This window comes from Electrona antarctica (genome assembly GCF_951216825.1).
Source record: "Electrona antarctica genome assembly, chromosome: 12".
NCBI classification, from domain to species: domain Eukaryota; kingdom Metazoa; phylum Chordata; class Actinopteri; order Myctophiformes; family Myctophidae; genus Electrona; species Electrona antarctica.
The window spans coordinates 9,976,600-9,998,489 of record NC_136793.1 but is presented as its reverse complement, the minus strand read 5'-3'; the positions used below and the strand labels follow the sequence as shown (position 1 = coordinate 9,998,489).

The following is a 21,890-nucleotide window of genomic DNA, read 5'->3' as shown; positions in this document are numbered from 1 at the left end:
AAAAGTGAAAAGTGAAAGTCAGGTTAATTGCATTTGTATTTCACATTGCATAGCAAGTAAACGCAATCTGCTTTGCAGAAAATAAACACACACACACACACACGCACACGCACACGCACACACACACACACACACACACACACACACACACACACACACACATAATTGACCTTCATCTTCACACTTGGTGGATACTTATCCTTGTTTATATCAGAAATCTATCTATCTATTTACAATTTAGGCATTTAGCAGACTTATAGTATAAGCAAGAACCAAACAAATTACAATAAAATACATTAAAAATAGTCATCAAAATCATACATAAAAGAACCTAACATCCGTCTAACAGTGCAATATCCTAATTAAACTATGCGTTTACACTTGTGCCATGTCTATACAATGCTATCTAAATTAATCTATCTATCCATCTTCCATCTATCATACACTATATGCATTGTATTGAGAAATACAATGCAAAGAACCACGTCATTGACACAAATACAAAGAACCAATGCAAATTAACTTGATGCAAACATGTTCTGTGATCTGTACAGTAGGCCTATATACAATATAATGTATAATGCCATTCTTACCCGCCACTGTATAGGCTATGTGTTCGCTGCGTGTTAAGACTCCTGTTGCCTTGAAGTTGTCGTAGAGAAAGTATAGCACACTGTTGTTCACAGGGCTGTACTGTAAACGTTTTACTGCAGTGCTTTTTAATTGTCCTCACGTTCTAGAAGTTAACCCCTCACTGGCATCTTTCTTGCTTTGATAAAGTTGATAATGTAAATATGTACCATTGTCTTTGTATTAGTCAATTGTCATTGTATTGTTGTATGATGTTATCTGATAACAGCTGAAATTGTTCTCCAAATGAAGAAAATATATTTACAAGCAGTTTTTCAGCAATCATTAGAGTTAGGCAAGCCTTGTTCACCTGGCTGCCTTGTTAATGTATGTGTACTACTTTATGCGATCAAAGTCCTTAACATATTGCTTTACTGTAGGCCTAAAGCACATGTGTGTTCGTTCAGAAGGGAGGCTTGTATGAACTGTATAGTTTGTCAGCTGCATTTTGGTCTATACAGGTTAATTACTCTGGAAAGTCATCTCTGAATCTCTTTCGTCCAGTTAGTGTTATCCTAATATCACGTCTTGCTACCCCAGTAGGCCTATTCAGTTTACTTTCTCGTTTGTTTTATTTGTTGTAGTTTTGACTGTCAAATGTAAATACCATACATATACTTTATGAGAGTTGTAGAATATTTTGCCTCAAAAGCCAAAGAAAACAACGTATTTATTCAGGATACTTTATATGTTCTATGGAGCTGTATACACTGTGTTTGAACCAGAAATCCAAGACGCACAAATATTATTGGGGAAATAAATAACTGTAATGTAATTCTTCTATTGGATACAGGTAGGACACCAACTTTATCCAATCAGGAGAGAGAACCACACAAAGATAATTGAACCGCTTCAATTTTAGAGTGTTCCAGTTCCAAACCTGTCGGCCATGTAATTATTTTTGATTAATCACATCCACTTTCACTTGTCTATGCCATTTCCTGATTGGAAGAGATTAGTGATGAATTGAACATGGTGGACCCTCTTGTAAACAAGTGTAATGCTTAATTGGGTCGTCCACTCACAGTTAACAGTCTTTGTATTGAGTTTGTGCTTGAAATGTACTGTAATTCTGCAAACTGTTAATAAATATTTCAATCAATCAATCAAAAGTATCCCGACTTCAAAATGTACAGTATTTCTGCTTACTAAAGCGCTGGAGAGACTAGGAGAACCTGAGTTACTGAACAAACACTCTATACTCTATAATATAGCAATAATGAATGATTACTATCGCAATTATAACCAACAAATGAACAACAATGCGGTGGATTCGGATCGCTAGATTCTGCAGTGGTGGACAGTACTTTGTATAATGGTCTATCATTTCAGAAGTGTTTGACCGGTAAAAAACACAAAGATTTCACATAAAAAAACATTTATTGTTCATAAATGGATCCAATAGCCATGTGGTGTGGCATAGAGGAAATATTGTAAGGAATCACAAAGTCAAAGACAAGTACTAAGCAATAAGACAAAGTGGGAATAGGTTTCCATCCGGTATCGTTTTACAAGTAAATAATCTATTTAGATGGGAAGTACATAGTGTTGTAAATTAATTCAACAATCCTACATATAATGTATCCTCCAATCCTAATAAAGCAGAATGTGGCGTGACAACAGTGTTGTGTTCACATCAAAAAGCATCATACAGACTCTAAACCTGTGTTGTTGACAACACATTTGGATTTATTTTGAGTCATATAGTATTTAGAATACAATTCCATTAAATTTTTATAAACTTTTAGTCTAGTTTTAATCGGCTACATATAAGATTTTAGTCGACTAAATCTACAGTTGATTTAGCCTTGCATGATGTATACTTAGCTGTGTGCCGAAAATAGCCGATCTACAAACTCACAATGCATTGCTCTGTGACATGTAGTGAGCTTGTAGATCTGCTATTTTCTGAACATGACACCTGCCTGAGTCCCTCCCTAACATTTTCTATTTGCAGTAGATTTTGTCAGAGTTTTAATCATCATAGTTATTTTAGTTCAGTGAAAAAAGGTCGACATTTTTCATACAACATAGTTTTAGTCGACAGACAGACAGACAGACAGACACCACTAGAGAGCATAATCAACTGTCTACCACAAGTTGAACGAATATGAACTAGTAAGGAAGTTTTGACCAGATTAAACAACATCTGCGTAAAGCATGAAGATATTTTTTGTTATATGCATGTAAATGTACATGCATATATTATTAAAACAAAATAAAAAACATTTAATAAAAACATACAAAGATTGAGTGGTGTGCAGGTTATACTGTAGCTACATACTGTAAAGTATAGGCCTAGTTAATAATTAACATCAGCTGCATACTGTAAAGAGATTATCATTAACATAAGAATCAGTGAATGTCTCTAAAGTACAAAGTAACAAAACTGATTTTCACCTCAAATTCAACAAAGTCTTACAATCTTCAAAAGGAGAACGCCTTTTGCAAACCATATTCTTTTCAGAGATGTTCAATTAATTTAAGTTCTTAAAATATAATTGTTAGAACATTTAGTTTTGGATGGATTTGACAGTTTGATGAGAAAATATAACAGACCTTAAATATACACACTTAAATCACAATGAATATTTTCATGGAAAGCTGAGGATGAGTCTACTTTGTGTAACTGACAGGACAGATGGTCAGGGGAACAGAGTTTTTACCACTCTGGTTGCTATTTGGATTGAAGTATGGATAGAGTTTCTCAGTGAAGGTGCAGCCAGTGAAAGAGTAGATAAGAACTCTGGCCTCCACATCATAAAAGGAGACAAGACCCTCCTCATAATCAACAAACACTCCCACTTTCTGGAGCTTCTCTCTTACAGTGAGGACGACAGCAGGGTCAGCAGCACTGCTGTAGTGCTCATTTCCATTCTTCAACCCTATTGCCCAGTAACCATAGTTCAATGCAATTGATCCCTTCCTGGTAATGGACTCTCTGGCTACTCCTAAATACCAAGCCAACTTCCCTTTAACCTGAATCTCGTAGTAAAACCTTCCTGAGGAGAAGCTTTGTTTTCCTAACACAGCGTATTTTTTGGAGAATCTCTCTTTGTTGTCTGGGAGGGTCATCTTTACATCTCCATGACTCACTTGTTTTCCATCCTCAGACAGGATGAGTTCGCAATGTGCTGTATCAGGGTCCAGAGTTACATCTACTGCATATTGCTGGATCCTCGTCAGCTCATCACCCAGCTTCTTCATCTCTTGACTGAGTGTCTTCTCCAGCTGAGCCACAGCTGTCCTCACAATCCCCACATATGAAGACCGATGGACATTGACCTTTGTCCAATCCTTGGTGGGTGGAGGGATGTTGATGGACGTGAGGTTCTGGAGGAGGTGGAGGTGGTCTTCAGTGTGTGAGAGCTGCCTCAGCTCAGAGCTTCTCTTCTTTAATTCAGTGATTTCCTCTTCCAGCTCTTTAATGAAGCCTTCAGCCTGTTTCTCTGTTGTTTTCTGCTTCTCTTCAATCACATTAATGAGCTCAGCCTGGCTTCTCTCAATGCAGCTCACCAGAGCAGTGAAGACCTGCACACTGTCTGCCATCTCTCTGTCTGCATCTTTCTTGCTGAGGTCTACTGAGTGTTTGACCTTCTGAATCTTCTCTTGTCTCTCCTGGATCATCTGCTGAACTTCGGCCTCTATCTTTCCCAGCTCAGCCTTCTTTCCATCATATTCCTCTCTCAGAGATACAATTTTGTGTAATCTGTGGTCTGACTCAGTGCAGAACTGACAAACACACATGTTGTCAGTCTTACAGAACAGCTCCAGAGGTCTGTCATGTTTCTTACACATCAAGTCTTCCAGGTTCTTCACAGGGTCAATGAGTTTGTGTCGTTTTAACGCTGTGACTCTCTGATGAAGCTCCAGGTGATTCTCACAGTAGGAAGTCAGACACGCCAGGCAGGACTTCACAGCCTGGAGCTTGTTCTCAGTGCAGATGTCACAGGACACTTCATCTGGGTTAGCAGCTTCCTGGATGGCGTTGGAAGTTGTTTTCAGCTGCTTTGACTTCCTGAACTGATCAACCATCTCAGAAATTAAAGTATTGACAAAGATCTCTGGTCTTTTAACGAACCTTTTGTTACACAGTAGACACTGACACACATCATTAGTGTCCCAGTAATGTGTGATGCAGGCTTTGCAGTAGTTGTGTCCACATGGAGTGGTGACTGGATCGGTGAACACATCCAGACAGATAGAACACAGGAACTGCTCTTCAGACAGGAGACTGCTGGCAGACGCCATTTCTACACACTGGGAACAAAGGTTGAAAGTCAAGTCAGTTGTGTAGGCCTATTCAGTATTTTAGCCATGATGTAAGCGCCCTCTCCAGAGATACTTCCGGGTCCTACGGTTTGTGTTGCTTTTGTGTCCCCATAGAGTTATACTGTGTCCCTCCGTCGGACTAAATCTGAGACTAAAACAACCACTAAAGTCTCATTTTACCGCTTTCCTTGCAACAAAAAAACCTACTGGTTTGCCCCACAATGAATACTATCGCCATTTTATTTAATTGTTTCAACTAAATCCTCCATTAGAGATCGTATTAATGCAAACTATAGATTCAACGTACTCAACCCTGCACACATTCTAAATATGCCCCCGAAATATTGTACTGAGCAAATGGACTGTTACCACATTCAATAATAATGATAATAATAGTCTTTATTGTCTCCACATCATATATTATTTTCTTTGTTATGGACACTTGTACAGAACATTAGTAATTCTACTCGAGTTGGAAGCATTAAGACCCATTTTAGCCCTCAATGGCTTCCTTTCCGAAAAATAACGTTATTGTAAAAAGATTCACGCGTTTAGATATATTGCTATTTACAATGAGAAGTGGACGGGAGCTGGTGCCACTTGGACCCGGACATAACATAAGACTGTCAGACTTAAAGGGATATTTCACTTTCAAAAAATGTCATTTCATCGTCTACTCAGTCTTATGTGAACACCCAGACAGTTTTTAAGTTACTTCATTCAGTATTTCGATATTTGACATTAATTTTAGCTGCCCCGCCCCCTCCCTATACAAACCCATTGTAACTTCAAACTCCATTTTAACCATGATAGATTCATGAAAAACACCCGTCCTTTTTTCTGGTGATTGATTTTGTCCTTCTCATACATGAGGGGCCCCTGGTTCTTCATTTACTGTTTTCATTTATGTTTAAATAAAAAGAAGCTGCTGCAGGACCGAAGAGACCAAAGAATCCAAACAATAGTTAAAAATAAATGAAAACAGTAAATGAAGAACCACGCCCCCTCACGTATTAGAAGGACAAAATCAGTCACCAGAAAAAAGGACGGGTGTTTTTGATGAATCTATCATGGTTAAAATGGAGTTTGAAGTTACAATGGGTTTGTATAGGGAGGGGGCGGGGGAGCTGAAATTAATGTAAAATATCTAAATACTGAATCAAGTAACTTAAAAACTGTCTGGGTGTTCACATAAGAAAGTAAAATATCCCTTTAAATACCATTCATACCATTAGACGTAATGCACAGTGCACTCCACATGAACAATAACAACAGCAACCTAACCACACACGCAGACTCTCTCTCTCCCCTCTGTCTCCCTCTCTCTCTCTCTCTCTCTCTCTCTCACAGCCACACGCAAACTTGGTCTCCCCCCACACACACACACACACACACACACACACACGTGTGACTAAATGCACCACTAAATGCAACTCTTAGAGTAAAAGGTACTTCTTAAAGGATACTTTACAAAAACCCTGATCAAGCTAGTATACATGTAGTTTGTAATGGATCCACCTCACTGAAAACACTCCATTATGTAGAACCACAGCTAATCAGAAAACATGTGTTTTTGGTCTGTATTCTGTATAGAAAAGTTTTATGTAGCCTATGCTCACCTGTCAATGTCTGTAATTCCTTTCCGTTTATAGACAATCCTGTTGATTTTAAGTTGTTATTGAGAACGTAGCTGTGGTTTTTACTTTCGCTTTTGAAACGTCATTGAGATTATGCAACAGCAGCACACCCGACTGGTGTCATCTTTCATGCACGCGCGCACACACACACACACACACACACACACACACACAATCCAACGGGCCTGTTGGGCCCAGGCCCAGGGGCCCCTGAGCTAGGGGGGCCCTTGAGCTTGAGCGTCCGTGTGACCGCGAAGAGGCTCAAGTTCAGGGGCCCCCCAAAAAAGGGGTAACAGCAGTGACACACATGGTCCTTGTCACTGTTATTAACAATGGTCTTATTCATTTGTGTCAATAAAATAACCCCAAAAGTCCTAAACCATCATGATACGGTACATTACTGCAAGTGTTTAAACCCTCAGTAATAAGAAATTATTACTGTGGCAATTTAATTCAGATTTTAACCAAAGTAAAGTAAGCAACATATGGATTTGGGTCACTTGACGCTGCAGTAATGGAAGGATACTTTGTGTAATGGTCTATCATTTCAGGAGTGTTGGGCATACATTTGGACGCACAGGTAAAAATCACAAAGACTTAAAATTGTGTAAAACATTTATTCATCATAAAATGGGTTCTAGCCAGTGTGACATAGAAACAATATCAAGTCCTAAGCATTCTTTTTCCTTTTTCTCATGCCCTTTTGTCTTTCCTTTATTTGTTTCTGTATTCAGAATCCTGTTGTTTCTTTGAGGAAATTGTTTCAGTGTTTGTGCTGCCATTTGTGTGTTTGGGGTAAATGTATGTCAATAATTGTTGTCAAATAAGAAAATGTATAAACATATGTTAAAAAAGACAAGTCCTAAACAATAAGACATACAGTGGGATATGTTTCCTCCAGGTATATTGGTAATTTTGCAGGAATTCTAACCTGCAACCGGCAATTTTGACCAGTTTTAAGCAAATCACTTTGTGAATGTTTTTAAATTGTATGTGTTAGATTCTTCTTCTTCTTCAAAGAAGAAAACACTGAATAAAAAGTTTAAGTGTGCAGCTGCATAAGAGTTTATCATTAACATAAGAATCATTGCATGTCTCTATAGCGATTGAGTACAAAATAAAAAGTACAAAAACTCTTCAAAGTAGAACGGCATTTGCAAACCATTAGTCTTTTCAGACTGTTAAAGATTCTTAAAAGTTAGCTCGTTTAACAATTGGATGGATTTGACAATTATTTGATGGGAAAAAGCTAACATGAACCTTGTACTTGTCTTAAATCACATTGACACGCTGAGAATTGGTCTAATTTGTGTATTTTATTTTCCCTAATTTGTGTAATTGAAAGGAGAGATGGTCAGAGGAACAGAGTTTTTACCACTAAGGTTGACACATGGATTGAAGTATGGATAGAGATTCTCAGTGAAGGTGCAGCCAGTGAAAGAGTAGATTAGAACTCTGGCCTCCACATCATAAAAGGAGACCAGACCTTCCTCATAATCCACAAACACTCCCACTTTCTGGAGTGTTAAGACTCCTGTTGCCTTGAAGTTGTCGTAGAGAAAGTGTAGCACACTGTTGTTCACAGGGCTGTACTTTAAACGTTTTACTGCAGTGCTTTTTAATTGTCCTCACGTTCTACAAGTTAACCCCTCACTGGCATCCATTTGCTTTGATACAGTTGATAATGCGCATAATGTAAATATGTACCATCGTTTTTGTATTATTCCATTTTCATTGTATTGTTGTATGATGTTATCTGATAACAGCTGAAATTGTTCTCCAAATGAAGAAAATATATTTACAAACAGTTTTTCAGCAATCATTAGAGTTAGGCAACCCTTGTTCACCTGGCTGCCTTTACTTGTTAATGTATGTGTACTACTTTATGCGATCAAAGTCCTTAACATATTGCTTTACTGTAGGCCTAAAGCACACGTGTTTGTACAGAAGGGAGGCTCGTATGCACTGTGTAGTTTGTCGGCTGCATTTTGGTTAATTACTCTGGAAAGTCATCTCTGAATCTCTTTCGTCCAGTCAGTGTTATCCTAATATCATGTTTTGCCATCCCAGTATTCAGTTTACTTTCTTGTTTGTTTGATTTGTTGTTGTTTTGAAAGTGAAGTGTTATATGGTCGTTAAATGCTCTAAATTCAGTCATAATGATGCGTTTATGCAGTCGCTATATATGTGAATTAATAGTATGTACTTTGTGTTTCTTTTGTGTTTTCAGTTATTACCTAAACGCCACTACAGTCTCTGATAACCTTGTAATGATCAGATTTAAGGACAATCAATGCTATTGGACTAGATCTAAACACGGGCCAGACAAGGCAAATAAGGCTTTATACTGTAAACAAGTTTAGTAGAAGTATGTTTGTACGTGTGTGAGTGTGTTATGAGATAATAGTAATAAAATGGCCAAAATCAAGTGATTGTTTGCGGGCATTATTGCAACGTCGAGGCTATGTATGTTTGAGTAATGTAAATGTTACAATTGGTGTGTGTTAAATCACAATTACCAGACCTGTTTGTTATAACTCCCTTGCGGAGGGTTGAGTCAGTAATTAAGCAAAGCTATGAAACAGCAAAGTTTAGTTATATCCGTACAATAATTGATCAGCTTCAATTTTAGAGTGTTCCAGTTCCAAACCTGTCTGCCATGTAATTCTTTTGATTAATCACGTCCACTTTCTCTTGTCTATGCCGTTTCCTGATTGGAAGAGATTAGTGATGAATTGAACATGGTGGACCCTCTTGTAAACAAGTGTAATGCTTAATTGGGTCGTCCACTCACAGTTAACAGTCTTTGTATTGAGTTTGTGCTTGAAATGTACTGTAATTCTGCAAACTGTTAATAAATATTTCAATCAATCAATCATAAGTATCCCGACTTGAAAATGTACAGTATTTCTGCTTACTAAAGCGCTGGAGAGACTAGGAGAACCCGAGTTATTGAACAAACACTCTATACTCTATATATAGCAATAATGAATGATTACTATCGCAATTATAACCAACAAATGAACAACAACAATGCGGTGGATTCGGATCGCTAGATTCTGCAGTGGTGGACGGTACTTTGTATAATGGTCTATCATTTCAGAAGTGTTGGACCGGTAAAAATCACAAAGATTTCACATAAAAAAAACATTTATTGTTCATAAAATTGGTCCAATAGCCATGTGGTGTGGCATAGAGGAAATATTGTAAGGAATCAAAAACAAGTACTAAGCAATAAGAAATAAAGTAGGATAGGTTTCCGTCCGGTATCGTTTTACAAGTAAATAATCTATTTAGATGTGAAGCTCATAGTGTTGTAAATTAATACAACAATCGTACATATAATGTAGCAGAACGTGGCGTGACAACAGTGTTGTGTTCACATCAAAAAGCATCATACAGACTCTAAACCTGTGTTGTTGAACACATTTGGATTTAGTTTGAGTCATAGCATTTAGAATACAATTCCATTACATTTTTTATAAACTTTTCTAGTTTTAATCGGCTACATGTAAGATTTTAGTCGACAAAATCTGCAGTTGATGAGCGTCATAATGCCTGATTTATAATTAGCTGTGTGCCGAAAATAGCCGATCTACAAGCTCACAGCGCATCACTCTGCGACGTGTTGTGAGCTTGTAGATCTGCTATTTTCTGAACATGACACCTGCACACAACCAAGGATAAAATTACTTGTCTTAGTTCTACTGGATCTCTTCTCCACTAGTCCCTCCATAACATTTTAGTCTAGTTTCTATTGGCATTACATTTTGTCAGAGTTTTAGTCATCATAGTAATTTTTGTTCAGTGAAAAAAGGTAGTTGACGATAGTTTTAGTCAACGAAATCAAAACTGCACTAAACCTGGCCTGGAAGAGATGACTCTGTCTGCTGCTAGTGCTAGATAGCACAATCAACTGTGGTGTAAGTCTACCACAAATTTAACAAATATTACCCAGTTAGGCAGAACTAGACCAGATTAAACAAAATCTGCGTAAAGGCCGGATTAACATAGTTTTGTTATATGCATGTAAATGTATGCATATATTATTAAAACTAAATAAAAAAACATTTAATAAAAATACATACAAACAACATCATAAGTGGTGTGCCGGTTATACTGTACATACTGTAAACTAAAGTCTTATACCTAAAACCTTCAAAAGCAGAACGCCATTTGCAAACCATATTCTATTCAGAGATGTTAAGTTAATTTAAGTTCTTAAAATATAATTGTTAGAACATTTAGTTTAACAATTGGATGGATTTGACAGTTTGATGAGAAAATATAACACAGACCTTAAACATACACACTTAAATCACAATGAATATTTTCATGGAAAGCTGAGGATGAGTCTAATTTAACTGACAGGAGAGATGGTCAGGGGAACAGCGTTTGTACCACTCTGGTTGCTACATGGATTGAAGTATGGATAGAGATTCTCAGTGAAGGTGCAGCCAGTGAAAGAGTAGATAAGAACTCTGGCCTCCACATCATAAAAGGAGACCAGACCTTCCTCATAATCCACAAACACTCCCACTTTCTGGAGCTTCTCTCTTACAGCGAGGAGGACAGGATGGTCAGGAGCACTGCTGTAATGCTCATTTCCTGCACTCTTCAACCCTATTGCCCAGTAACCATTGTTCGTGTTCGCAAAATATTTAATTGATGCCTTCCTGGTGACGGACTCTCTGGCTACTCCTAATTCCCAGCCAGTCTTCCCTTTTACTTGAATCTCATAGTAAAACCTTCCTGAGGAGAAGCTTTGTTTTCCTAACACAGCGTATCTGTTGGAGAATCTCTCTTTGTTGTCTGGGAGGGTCTTAATTACATCTCCATGACTCACTTGTTTTCCATCCTCAGACAGGATGAGTTCGCACTGCGCTGTATCAGGGTCCAGAGTTACATCTACTGCATATTGCTGGATCTTCATCAGCTCAGCACCCCGCTTCTTCATCTCTTGACTGAGTGTCTTCTCCAGCTGAGCCACAGCTGTGCTCACAACCCCCACATATGAAGACCGATGGACATTGACCTTTGTCCAATCCTTGGTGGGTGGAGGGATATTGATGGATGGGAAGTTTCGGAGGAGGTGGAGGTGGTCTTCAGTGTGTGAGACCTGCTTCAGCTCAGAGCTTCTCTTCTTTAAATCAGTGATTTCCTCTTCCAGCTCTTTAATGAAGCCTTCAGCCTGTTTCTGTGTTGTTTTCTGCTTCTCTTCAATCACATCAAAGAGCTCAGCCTGGCTTCTCTCAATGCAGCTCACCAGAGCAGTGAAGACCTGCACACTGTCTGCCATCTCTCTGTCTGCATCTTTCTTGCTGAGGTCTACTGAGTGTTTGACCTCCTGAATCTTCTCTTGTCTCTCCTGGATCATCTGCTGAACTTCGGCCTCAGTCTTTCCCAGCTCAGCCTTCTTTCCATCATATTCCTCTTTCAGAGTTACAATTTGGTGTAACTTGTGATCTGACTCAGTGCAGAACTGACAAACACACACGTTGTCAGTCTTACAGAACAGCTCCAGAGGTCTGTCATGTTTCTTACACATCAAGTCTTCCAGGTTCTTCACAGGGTCGATGAGTTTGTGTCGTTTTAACGCTGTGACTCTCTGATGAGGCTCCAGGTGAGTCTCACAGTAGGAGGTCAGACACACCAGGCAGGACTTCACGGCCTTGAGCTTGTTCTCAGAACAGATGTCACAGGACACTTCATCTGGTTTAGCAGCTTCCTGGATGGCATTGGAAGTTGTTTTCATCTGCTTTGACTTCCTGAACTGATCAACCATCTCAGAAATGAAAGTATTGACAAAGATCTCTGGTCTTTTAAAGAACCTTTTGTTACACAGTGGACACTGACACACATCATTAGTGTCCCAGTGCTGTGTGATGCAGGCTTTGCAGTAGTTGTGTCCACATGGAGTGGCGATTGGATCGGTGAACACATCCAGACAGATAGAACACAGGAACTGATCTTCTGACAGGAGACTGCTGGCAGACGCCATTTCTACACACTGGGAACAAAGGTGAAAGTCAAGTCAGTTGTGTAGGCCTATAGCACATTTCATACCATTAGACTTAATGCACCTCACATGAAGAACAATTAACCAAAGAACAGCAACCTAACCACACCTCTCTCTCTCTCTCTCTCTCTCACTCTCTCTCCCTCTCTCTCACACAGCCACAAGCAAACTCAGTCTCTCTCCCACACAGCCAGCCACCACCCCCCCCCCCCCCCACACACACACACACACACACACACACACACACACACACATGCATATATACATCACATAAACCTGCCTATCTGTCATCTCAGCTGTCGCTTGCAAGTGATAGTTAGTCACAACTACTGCACCAGGTAAGCTATGAGAGGTGCTTTCACCCAGCATAAACCCAAAACTGATGCTTTGAAAAAAACTGTTATGTACATATAGGGCAATCACTTACTGGAATATACTTCCACAAAATGTTATATTAATATAATCACCAGCAAAGTTGGTTTTAAGAAAAGACTGAGAAGTGATGTGTTGAGGAAAGAGATTGTGTTAGATTGTGTCTAATGTGTGTCGGTTTTAACTATATTTGTCATGAATTATGTCTGGTCATTTATTTTATTTTGATCTATTTTTTTTATTTTTGTTTAAATTCATTTTTGTGTACAGTTTCTGGTTATCATGGTATATTATATTGATTTTTGTATGTACTTTAAGATATATTTTTAATGCATAACTTTCGCAATTTAAGATAATTGTTGTCCTTGATGTGCATACTGTAGGCTATTTGCTCTTTAATTGTTATTTACATTTTTGCTAAAAATGTTTTGCTATTTTTTGTGTTGCTAAATATTGTATTTATTTGAATGTATTGTAAACGTTTTTTTTTGTAATTTGACCCCAGAAAGAATAGTCTCTGCTGAGGCAGTGACTAATGAGGATCTAAAACACACACACACACACACACACACACACACACACACACACACACACACACACACACACACACACACACACACACACACACACACACACACACACACACACACACACACACACACAACTTTATTGTCAGCTTGCACTGAAATTTGCTTTGCGTCCATGACGTCACCGTTCAAGAAACAGACAAGACAAGACAAGACAAGACATAGACATACATTACAGACAAAAATCACAGAAACACAAACACACACACACACACACACACACACACACACACACACACACACACACACACACACACACACACACACACACACACACACACACACACACACACTGTGACTAAATGCACCACTAAGTGCAACTTAGAGTAAAACGTACTTCTTAAAGGATACTTCTTCCAAAACCCTGATCAAGCTATATAAACATGTAGGCCTAGTAGTTTTTATATTGAGAATCCACCTCACTGAAACACTCCATTGAGACAATTATGTAGAACCACAAAATAAGAACCACAGCAAGTTAGAAAAGATGTGTTTTTGGTCTGTATTCTGTATAGACAAGTTTTATGTAGCCTATGCTCACCTGTCAATGTCTGTAATTCCTTTCGGTTTATAGAAAATCCCGTTGATTTGAAGTTGTTATTGAGAACGTAGCTCTGTTGTCTGCTGTGGTTTTTACCTTCGCTTTTGAAACGTCATTGAGATTACGCAACAGCAGCAGTTAATTAACCCTTAACTGGTGTCATCTTTCATGATGTGACAAAGTGCAGAATACACACACACACACACACACACACACACACACACACACACACACACACACACACACACACACACACACACACACACACACACACACACACACACACACACACACACACACACACACACACACACAGTTATTTATGATACAGATATGTTGTGAGCTTGTAGAGTGGCTATATTGTTGGCACACGACAATGTACTATTCAGCCCTAGAGAGAAAGCTGGACCCAACCAAACCCAAATGGATAAGGTGTGAGTCTTTGATTCCATTTATAGGCTAATATCTCAGAATTCAATTGAAGGTGAAATCCATGACATTATAGTGAATCAAATGTTATCTGTATGATATTATGTTAATACAATAATATCCAAAGTGGTGGTTGTATAGTTGGTGTTGGTCTCCCTGCTCTTCCATTGAGAAATGCAGACCCTGCAGGCATAGAACCATTACTGGTTGACCAGTGTATTGTATTGCATGTCAAAGCTCAAAGTGCAATATCTCAGGCTTTCCATCCTAGCTCAGAAGTGGACATTTTGGCACCGACGTGGGAGAATGACACTTGAATCCAGAGTAGAGGACATACACCTTACGGACTGAAGCTTTAACACTGAGGAAGAGGAGAAGGAGTAGGACATGAGAAGGGAGGGGAGGACAGACAGACAGACAGACAGACAGACAGACAGACAGACAGACAGACAGACAGACAGACAGACAGAGGAATGGACAGCATAGAACAGTGGTTTAGGACCCTTTTCATATCAAGGTTCATTATTTATTCGGCATTTGAGCCACGAACCACCATTTCATGACATGTAGCCTCTCAGACCCAGAATTCCATGCTGTATTGATCTGGTACCATAGGAGAGACAACCGGCTAATAGTGTTGATCAAAATAACAATTCCACATTCTCTCTACATTCTCTCTGCATCACAATTCTCTAATTGTGTGTAGACTTCTTGAAAAAGAAGTAATGCTGATCTTGAACAATAATATAACAATTAAAAGCACTTTTTACTGCAGTGCACGTTCTAGAAGTTAACCCTTCACTGGCATCTTTCTTGCTTTGATAAAGTTGATAATGTAAATATGTACCATTGTCTTTGTATTAGTCAATATTGTTGTATGATGTTATCTGATAACAGCTGAAATTGTTCTCCAAATGAAGAAAATATATTTACAAGCAGTTTTTCAGCAATCATTAGAGTTAGGCAAGCCTTGTTCACCTGGCTGCCTTGTTAATGTATGTGTACTACTTTATGCGATCAAAGTCCTTAAGGCTTGATGCACTGTATAGTTTGTCAGCTGCATTTTGGTCTATACAGGTTAATGACTCTGGAAAGTCATCTCTGAATCTCTTTTGTCAAGTCAGTGTTATCCTAATAGCATGTCTTGCTACCCCAGTACTGGCCTATTCAGTTTACTTTCTTGTATGTTTGATTTGTTGTAGTTTTGACTGTCAAATGTAAATAACATACATATACTTTATGAGAGTTGTAGAATATTTTGCCTCAAAAGCCAAAGAAAACAACGTATGTATTCAGGATACTTTATATGTTCTATGGAGCTGTATACACTGTGTTTGAACCAGAAATCCAAGATGCACAAATATTATTGGGGAAATAAATAACTGTAATGTAATTCTTCTATTGGATACAGGTAGGACACAAACTTTATCCAATCAGGAGAGAGAACCACACGAAGATAATATGATCAGCTTCAATTTTAGAGTGTTCCAGTTCTAAACCTGTAATTCTTTTGATTAATCACGTCCACTTTCACTTGTCTATGCTGTTTCCTGATTGGAAGAGATTAGTATCCTGACTTGAAAATGTACGGTATTTCTGCTTACTAAAGCGCTGGAGAGACTAGGAGAACCGAGTTACTGAATAAATACACTCTAAATAAAGAAATATAATATAGTAATAATGAATGATTACTATTGCAATTATAACCAACAAATGAACAACAACAATGCGGTGGATTCGGATCGCTAGATTCTGCAGTGGTGGACGGTACTTTGTATAATGGTCTATCATTTCAGAAGTGTTGGACCGGTAAAAATCACAAAGATTTCACATAAAAAAACATTTATTGTTCATAAATGGATCCAATAGCCATGTGGTGTGGCATAGAGGAAATATTGTAAGGAATCACAAAGTCAAAGACAAGTACTAAGCAATAAGACAAAGTGGGAATAGGTTTCCATCCGGTATCGTTTTACAAGTAAATAATCTATTTAGATGTGAAGTACATAGTGTTGTAAATTAATTCAACAATCCTACATATAATGTATCCTCCAATCCTAATAAAGCAGAATGTGGTCGTGACAACAGTGTTGTGTTCACATCAAAAAGCATCATACAGGCTCTAAACCTGTGTTGTTGACAACACATTTGGATTTATTTTGAGTCATAGTATTTAGAATACAATTCCATTACATTTTTTATAAACTTTTAGTCTAGTTTTAATCGGCTACATATAAGATTTTAGTCGACTAAATCTACAGTTGATTTAGCCTTGCATGATGTATACTTAGCTGTGTGCCGAAAATAGCCGATCTACAAACTCACAATGCATTGCTCTGTGACATGTAGTGAGCTTGTAGATCTGCGATTTTCTGAACATGACACCTGCACACAACCACGGATAAAATTACTTGTCTTTGTTCTACTGGATCTCTTCTCCACTATAGTCCCTCCCTAACATTTTAGTTAGGGAGTAAGGAAGTTTTGACCAGATTAAACAACATCTGCGTAAAGCATGCAGATATTTTTTGTTATATGCATGTAAATGTACATGCATATATTATTAAAACAAAATAAAAAACATTTAATAAAAACATACAAAGATTGAGTGGTGTGCAGGTTATACTGTAGCTACATACTGTACAGTATAGGCCTAGTTAATAATTAACATCAGCTGCATACTGTAAAGAGATTATCATTAACATAAGAATCATTGAATGTCTCTAAAGTACAAAAGTAACAAAACTGATTTTCACCTCAAATTCAACAAATTCTTACAATCTTCAAAAGGAGAACGCCTTTTGCAAACCATATTCTTTTCAGAGATGTTCAATTAATTTAAGTTCTTAAAATATAATTGTTAGAACATTTAGTTTTGGATGGATTTGACAGTTTGATGAGAAAATATAACAGACCTTAAATATACACACTTAAATCACAATGAATATTTTCATGGAAAGCTGAGGATGAGTCTACTTTGTGTAACTGACAGGACAGATGGTCAGGGGAACAGAGTTTTTACCACTCTGGTTGCTATTTGGATTGAAGTATGGATAGAGTTTCTCAATGAAGGTGCAGCCAGTGAAAGAGTAGATAAGAACTCTGGCCTCCACATCATAAATGGAGACCAGACCTTCCTCATAATCAACAAACACTCCCACTTTCTGGAGCTTCTCTCTTACAGTGAGGACGACAGCAAGGTCAGCAGCACTGCTGTAGTGCTCATTTCCATTCTTCAACCCTATTGCCCAGTAACCATAGTTCAATGCAATTGATCCCTTCCTGGTAATGGACTCTCTGGCTACTCCTAAATACCAAGCCAACTTCCCTTTAACCTGAATCTCGTAGTAAAACCTTCCTGAGGAGAAGCTTTGTTTTCCTAACACAGCGTATTCTTTGGAGAATCTCTCTTTGTTGTCTGGGAGGGTCTTCTTTACATCTCCATGACTCACTTGTTTTCCATCATCAGACAGGATGAGTTCGCACTGTGCTGTATCAGGGTCCAGAGTTACATCTACTGCATATTGCTGGATCCTCCTCAGCTCATCACCCAGCTTCTTCATCTCTTGACTGAGTGTCTTCTCCAGCTGAGCCACAGCTGTGCTCACAATCTCCACATATGAAGACCGATGGACATTGACCTTTGTCCAGTCCTTGGTGGGTGGAGGGATATTGATGGATGGGAAGTTTCGGAGGAGGTGGAGGTGGTCTTCAGTGTGTGAGACCTGCTTCAGCTCAGAGCTTCTCTTCTTTAACTCAGTGATTTCCTCTTCCAGCTCTTTAATGAAGCCTTTAGCCTGTTTCTCTGTTGATTTTTGCTTCTCTTCAATCACATCAAAGAGCTCAGCCTGGCTTCTCTCAATACAGCTCACCAGAGCAGTGAAGACCTGCACACTGTCTGCCATCTCTCTGTCTGCATCTTTCTTGCTGAGCTCTACTGAGTGTTTGACCTCCTGAATCTTCTCTTGTCTCTCCTGGATCATCTGCTGAACTTCGGCCTCTGTCTTTCCCAGCTCAGCCTTCTTTCCATCATATTCCTCTTTCAGAGATACAATTTGGTGTAATTTGTGGTCTGACTCAGTGCAGAACAGACAAACACACACGTTGTCAGTCTTACAGAACAGCTCCAGAGGTCTGTCATGTTTCTTACACATCAAGTCTTCCAGGTTCTTCACAGGATCGATGAGTTTGTGTCGTTTTAACGCTGTGACTCTCTGATGAGGCTCCAGGTGAGTCTCACAGTAGGAGGTCAGACACACCAGGCATGACTTCACGGCCTTGAGCTTGTTCTCAGTGCAGATGTCACAGCACACTTCATCTGGTTTAGCATGTTCCTGGATGGCGTTGGAGGTCTTTTTTATCTGCTTTGACTTCCTGAACTGATCAACCATCTCAGAAATGAAAGTATTGACAAAGATCTCTGGTCTTTTATAGAAGCTTTTGTTACACAGTGGACACTGACACACATCATTAGTGTCCCAGTAATGTGTGATGCAGGCTTTGCAGTAGTTGTGTCCACATGGAGTGGTGATTGGATCGGTGAACACATCCAGACAGATAGAACACAGGAACTGCTCTTCAGACAGGAGACTGCTGGCAGACGCCATTTCTACACACTGGGAACAAAGGTTGAAAGTCAAGTCAGTTGTGTAGGCCTATTCAGTATTTTAGCCGTGATGTAAGCGCCCTCTCCAGAGATACTTCCGAGTCCTACTGTTTGTGTCGCTTTTGTGTCCACATAGAATTATACTGTGTCCCTCCGTCAGACTAAATCTGAGACTAAAACAACCACTAAAGTCTCTAATTTTACCGCTTTCCTTGCAACAAAAAAACCTACTGGTCTGCCCCACAATGAATACTATCGCCATTTTATTTCATTGTTTCAACTAACACTCCACATGAACAATAACAACAGCAACCTAACGGCACACGCAGACTCTCTCTCCCCCCTCTGTCTCCCTCTCGCTCTCTCTCGCTCTCTCTCACAGCCACACGCAAACTTGGTCTCCCCCCCCCCCCCCCCCCCACACACACACACACACACACACACACACACACAATGAGTGACTAAATGCACCACTAAATGCAACTCTTAGAGTAAAACGTACTTCTTAAAGGATACTTTACCAAAACCCTGATCAAGCTAGTATACATATAGTTTTTAATGTATCCACCTCACTGAAAACACTCCATTATGTAGAACCACAGCTAATCAGAAAACATGTGTTTTTGGTCTGTATTCTGTATAGAAAAGTTTTATGTAGCTATGTTCACCTGTCAATGTCTGTAATTCCTTTCCGTTTATAGAAAATCCTCTTGATTTGAAGTTGTTATTGAGAACCTAGCGCTGTTGTCTGCTGTGGTTTTTACTTTCGCTTTTGAAACGTCATTGAGATTACGCAACAGCAGCACACCCGACTGGTGTCATATTTCATGCGCGCGCGCACACACACACACACACACACACACACACACACACACACACACACACACACACACACACACACACACACACACACACACACACACACACACACACACACACACACACACACACACACACACACACGCAAAGCAAAGTTCTTTGTTTACCCAGGGTAAGTGGACTAAGCTCGAGATGCTTGTTTACAGCCACGCCCTGCTCATAGAACATTTCATGGTTGGGGTTCAATGCCTTGCTCAAGGGCACTTCAGCGGTGGTAAACACACACACACACACACACACACACACACACACACACACACACACACACACACACACACACACACACACACACACACACACACACACACACACACACACACACACACACACACACACACCTTTAGTCTTGTCGTGTATTCTATTATCAACATACTGTCAGCAGCAGAATAATGTCAAATAAAGTTGAATAGTTAGAATTAAAAGAGGCTTATAATAATAATAATAATAATAATAATAATAAACTATATTTATATAGCAACTTTCATGCCAGAAATGCATTGCAAAGTGCTTTACAAGGCATAGAACAAACAAGAAAAGAGTAAAAAAAAAAAAATGAGTCTTGAGCTGTGCTTTAAGAATATCTACCGAGGGAGCCTGCAAGCTGAAGCGGAAGTTTATTCCAGGCCGCCGTAAAAGCAGAAGGCATCTCGAGCAGGCACGCACCTGAGGACCTAAGAGGGCGGCCTGGAACATAACTAGGCAGGCAGTCGTGGAGGTAGGAAGGTGCAAGACCGTTTAGAGCTTTATATATAGTAAAATAAGTCAAATAAAGTTGAATAGTTAGAATTAAAAGAGGCTTATTATAAGATCGAAAGAGGTTTTATTTTCCCCTCATCATTCAAGTAGTACATGGAGTGACATGTTGGTGTGACACGCATGCTCCGAAGACTGCACCAACAATATTATAGCCTAGTATAGCAAAATAGCTAAAATAACAGCTAAATCAATAAAATACTGAATGATTGATTGACAGTGCACTTTACTGAAAATGAATTTACAAAGAATAAAAAACGTTTCCATTATTGTGGTCCTTTTGCGGAAGGGAGGCAGGGAGAAATGTAACACAAACACAAAACAGAGACAAAAACTAAATACAAAAACAAGAACTAGACATTTCACAATTTTGGGAAATTGCAAATGTTGCACCGATACTGTTCCTGAAGAAACAATGTGGGCTTGAGTAGCTCGCTAAGTACAGTATGATGTCTGATGATGATGTATTGACCCACATGACGTCACAGGGGGCAGACTAATATGCAAACTTTTGGGGTTTACTCTAGATATATAATAGTAAAGTCGGGCAATTATTTAGTCTGGTTACCATGAACAATAATATAACAATTAAAAGCACCTTTTACTGCAGTGCTTTTAATTGACCTCACGTTCTAGAAGTTAACCCTTCACTGGCATCTTTCTTGCTTTGATAAAGTTGATAATGTAAATATGTACCATTGTCTTTGTATTAGTCAATTGTCATTGTATTGTTGTATGATGTTATCTGATAACAGCTGAAATTGTTCTCCAAATGAAGAAAATATATTTACAAGCAGTTTTTCAGCAATCATTAGAGTTAGGCATGCCTTGTTCACCTGGCTGCCTTGTTAATGTATGTGTACTACTTTATGCGATCAAAGTCCTTAACATATTGCTTTACTGTGCCTAAAGCACACGTGTGTTCGTTCAGAAGGGAGGCTTGATGCACAGTATAGTTTGTCAGCTGCATTTTGGTCTATACAGGTTAATTACTCTGGACAGTCATCTCTGAATCTCTTTTGTCCAGTCAGTGTTATCCTAATATCATGTCTTGCTACCCCAGTAGGCCTATTCAGTTTACTTTCTTGTATGTTTGATTTGTTGTAGTTTTGACTGTCAAATGTAAATACCATACATATACTTTATGAGAGTTGTAGAATATTTT

At 38.9% G+C, this 21,890-nt stretch overlaps 2 protein-coding genes across 2 annotated transcripts; both read right to left on the bottom strand.

The window, feature by feature from the left end:
• Positions 1–3,246: 3,246 nt before the first annotated feature.
• Positions 3,247–12,540, bottom strand: LOC306933738 (uncharacterized protein; the record flags this gene model as incomplete). The annotated part of the gene is made up of 2 exons (XM_079516046.1): positions 3,247–4,890; positions 10,909–12,540. 2 exons carry the CDS (start codon positions 12,538–12,540, stop codon positions 3,247–3,249), a joined length of 3,276 nt encoding a protein of 1,091 aa, XP_079372172.1.
• A 4,919-nt stretch (positions 12,541–17,459) lies between these two features.
• On the bottom strand, positions 17,460–19,094 carry LOC306934569 (zinc finger protein RFP-like; the record flags this gene model as incomplete). The annotated part of the gene is made up of 1 exon (XM_079517187.1): positions 17,460–19,094. One exon carries the CDS (start codon positions 19,092–19,094, stop codon positions 17,460–17,462), a length of 1,635 nt encoding a protein of 544 aa, XP_079373313.1.
• Positions 19,095–21,890: the final 2,796 nt, after the last annotated feature.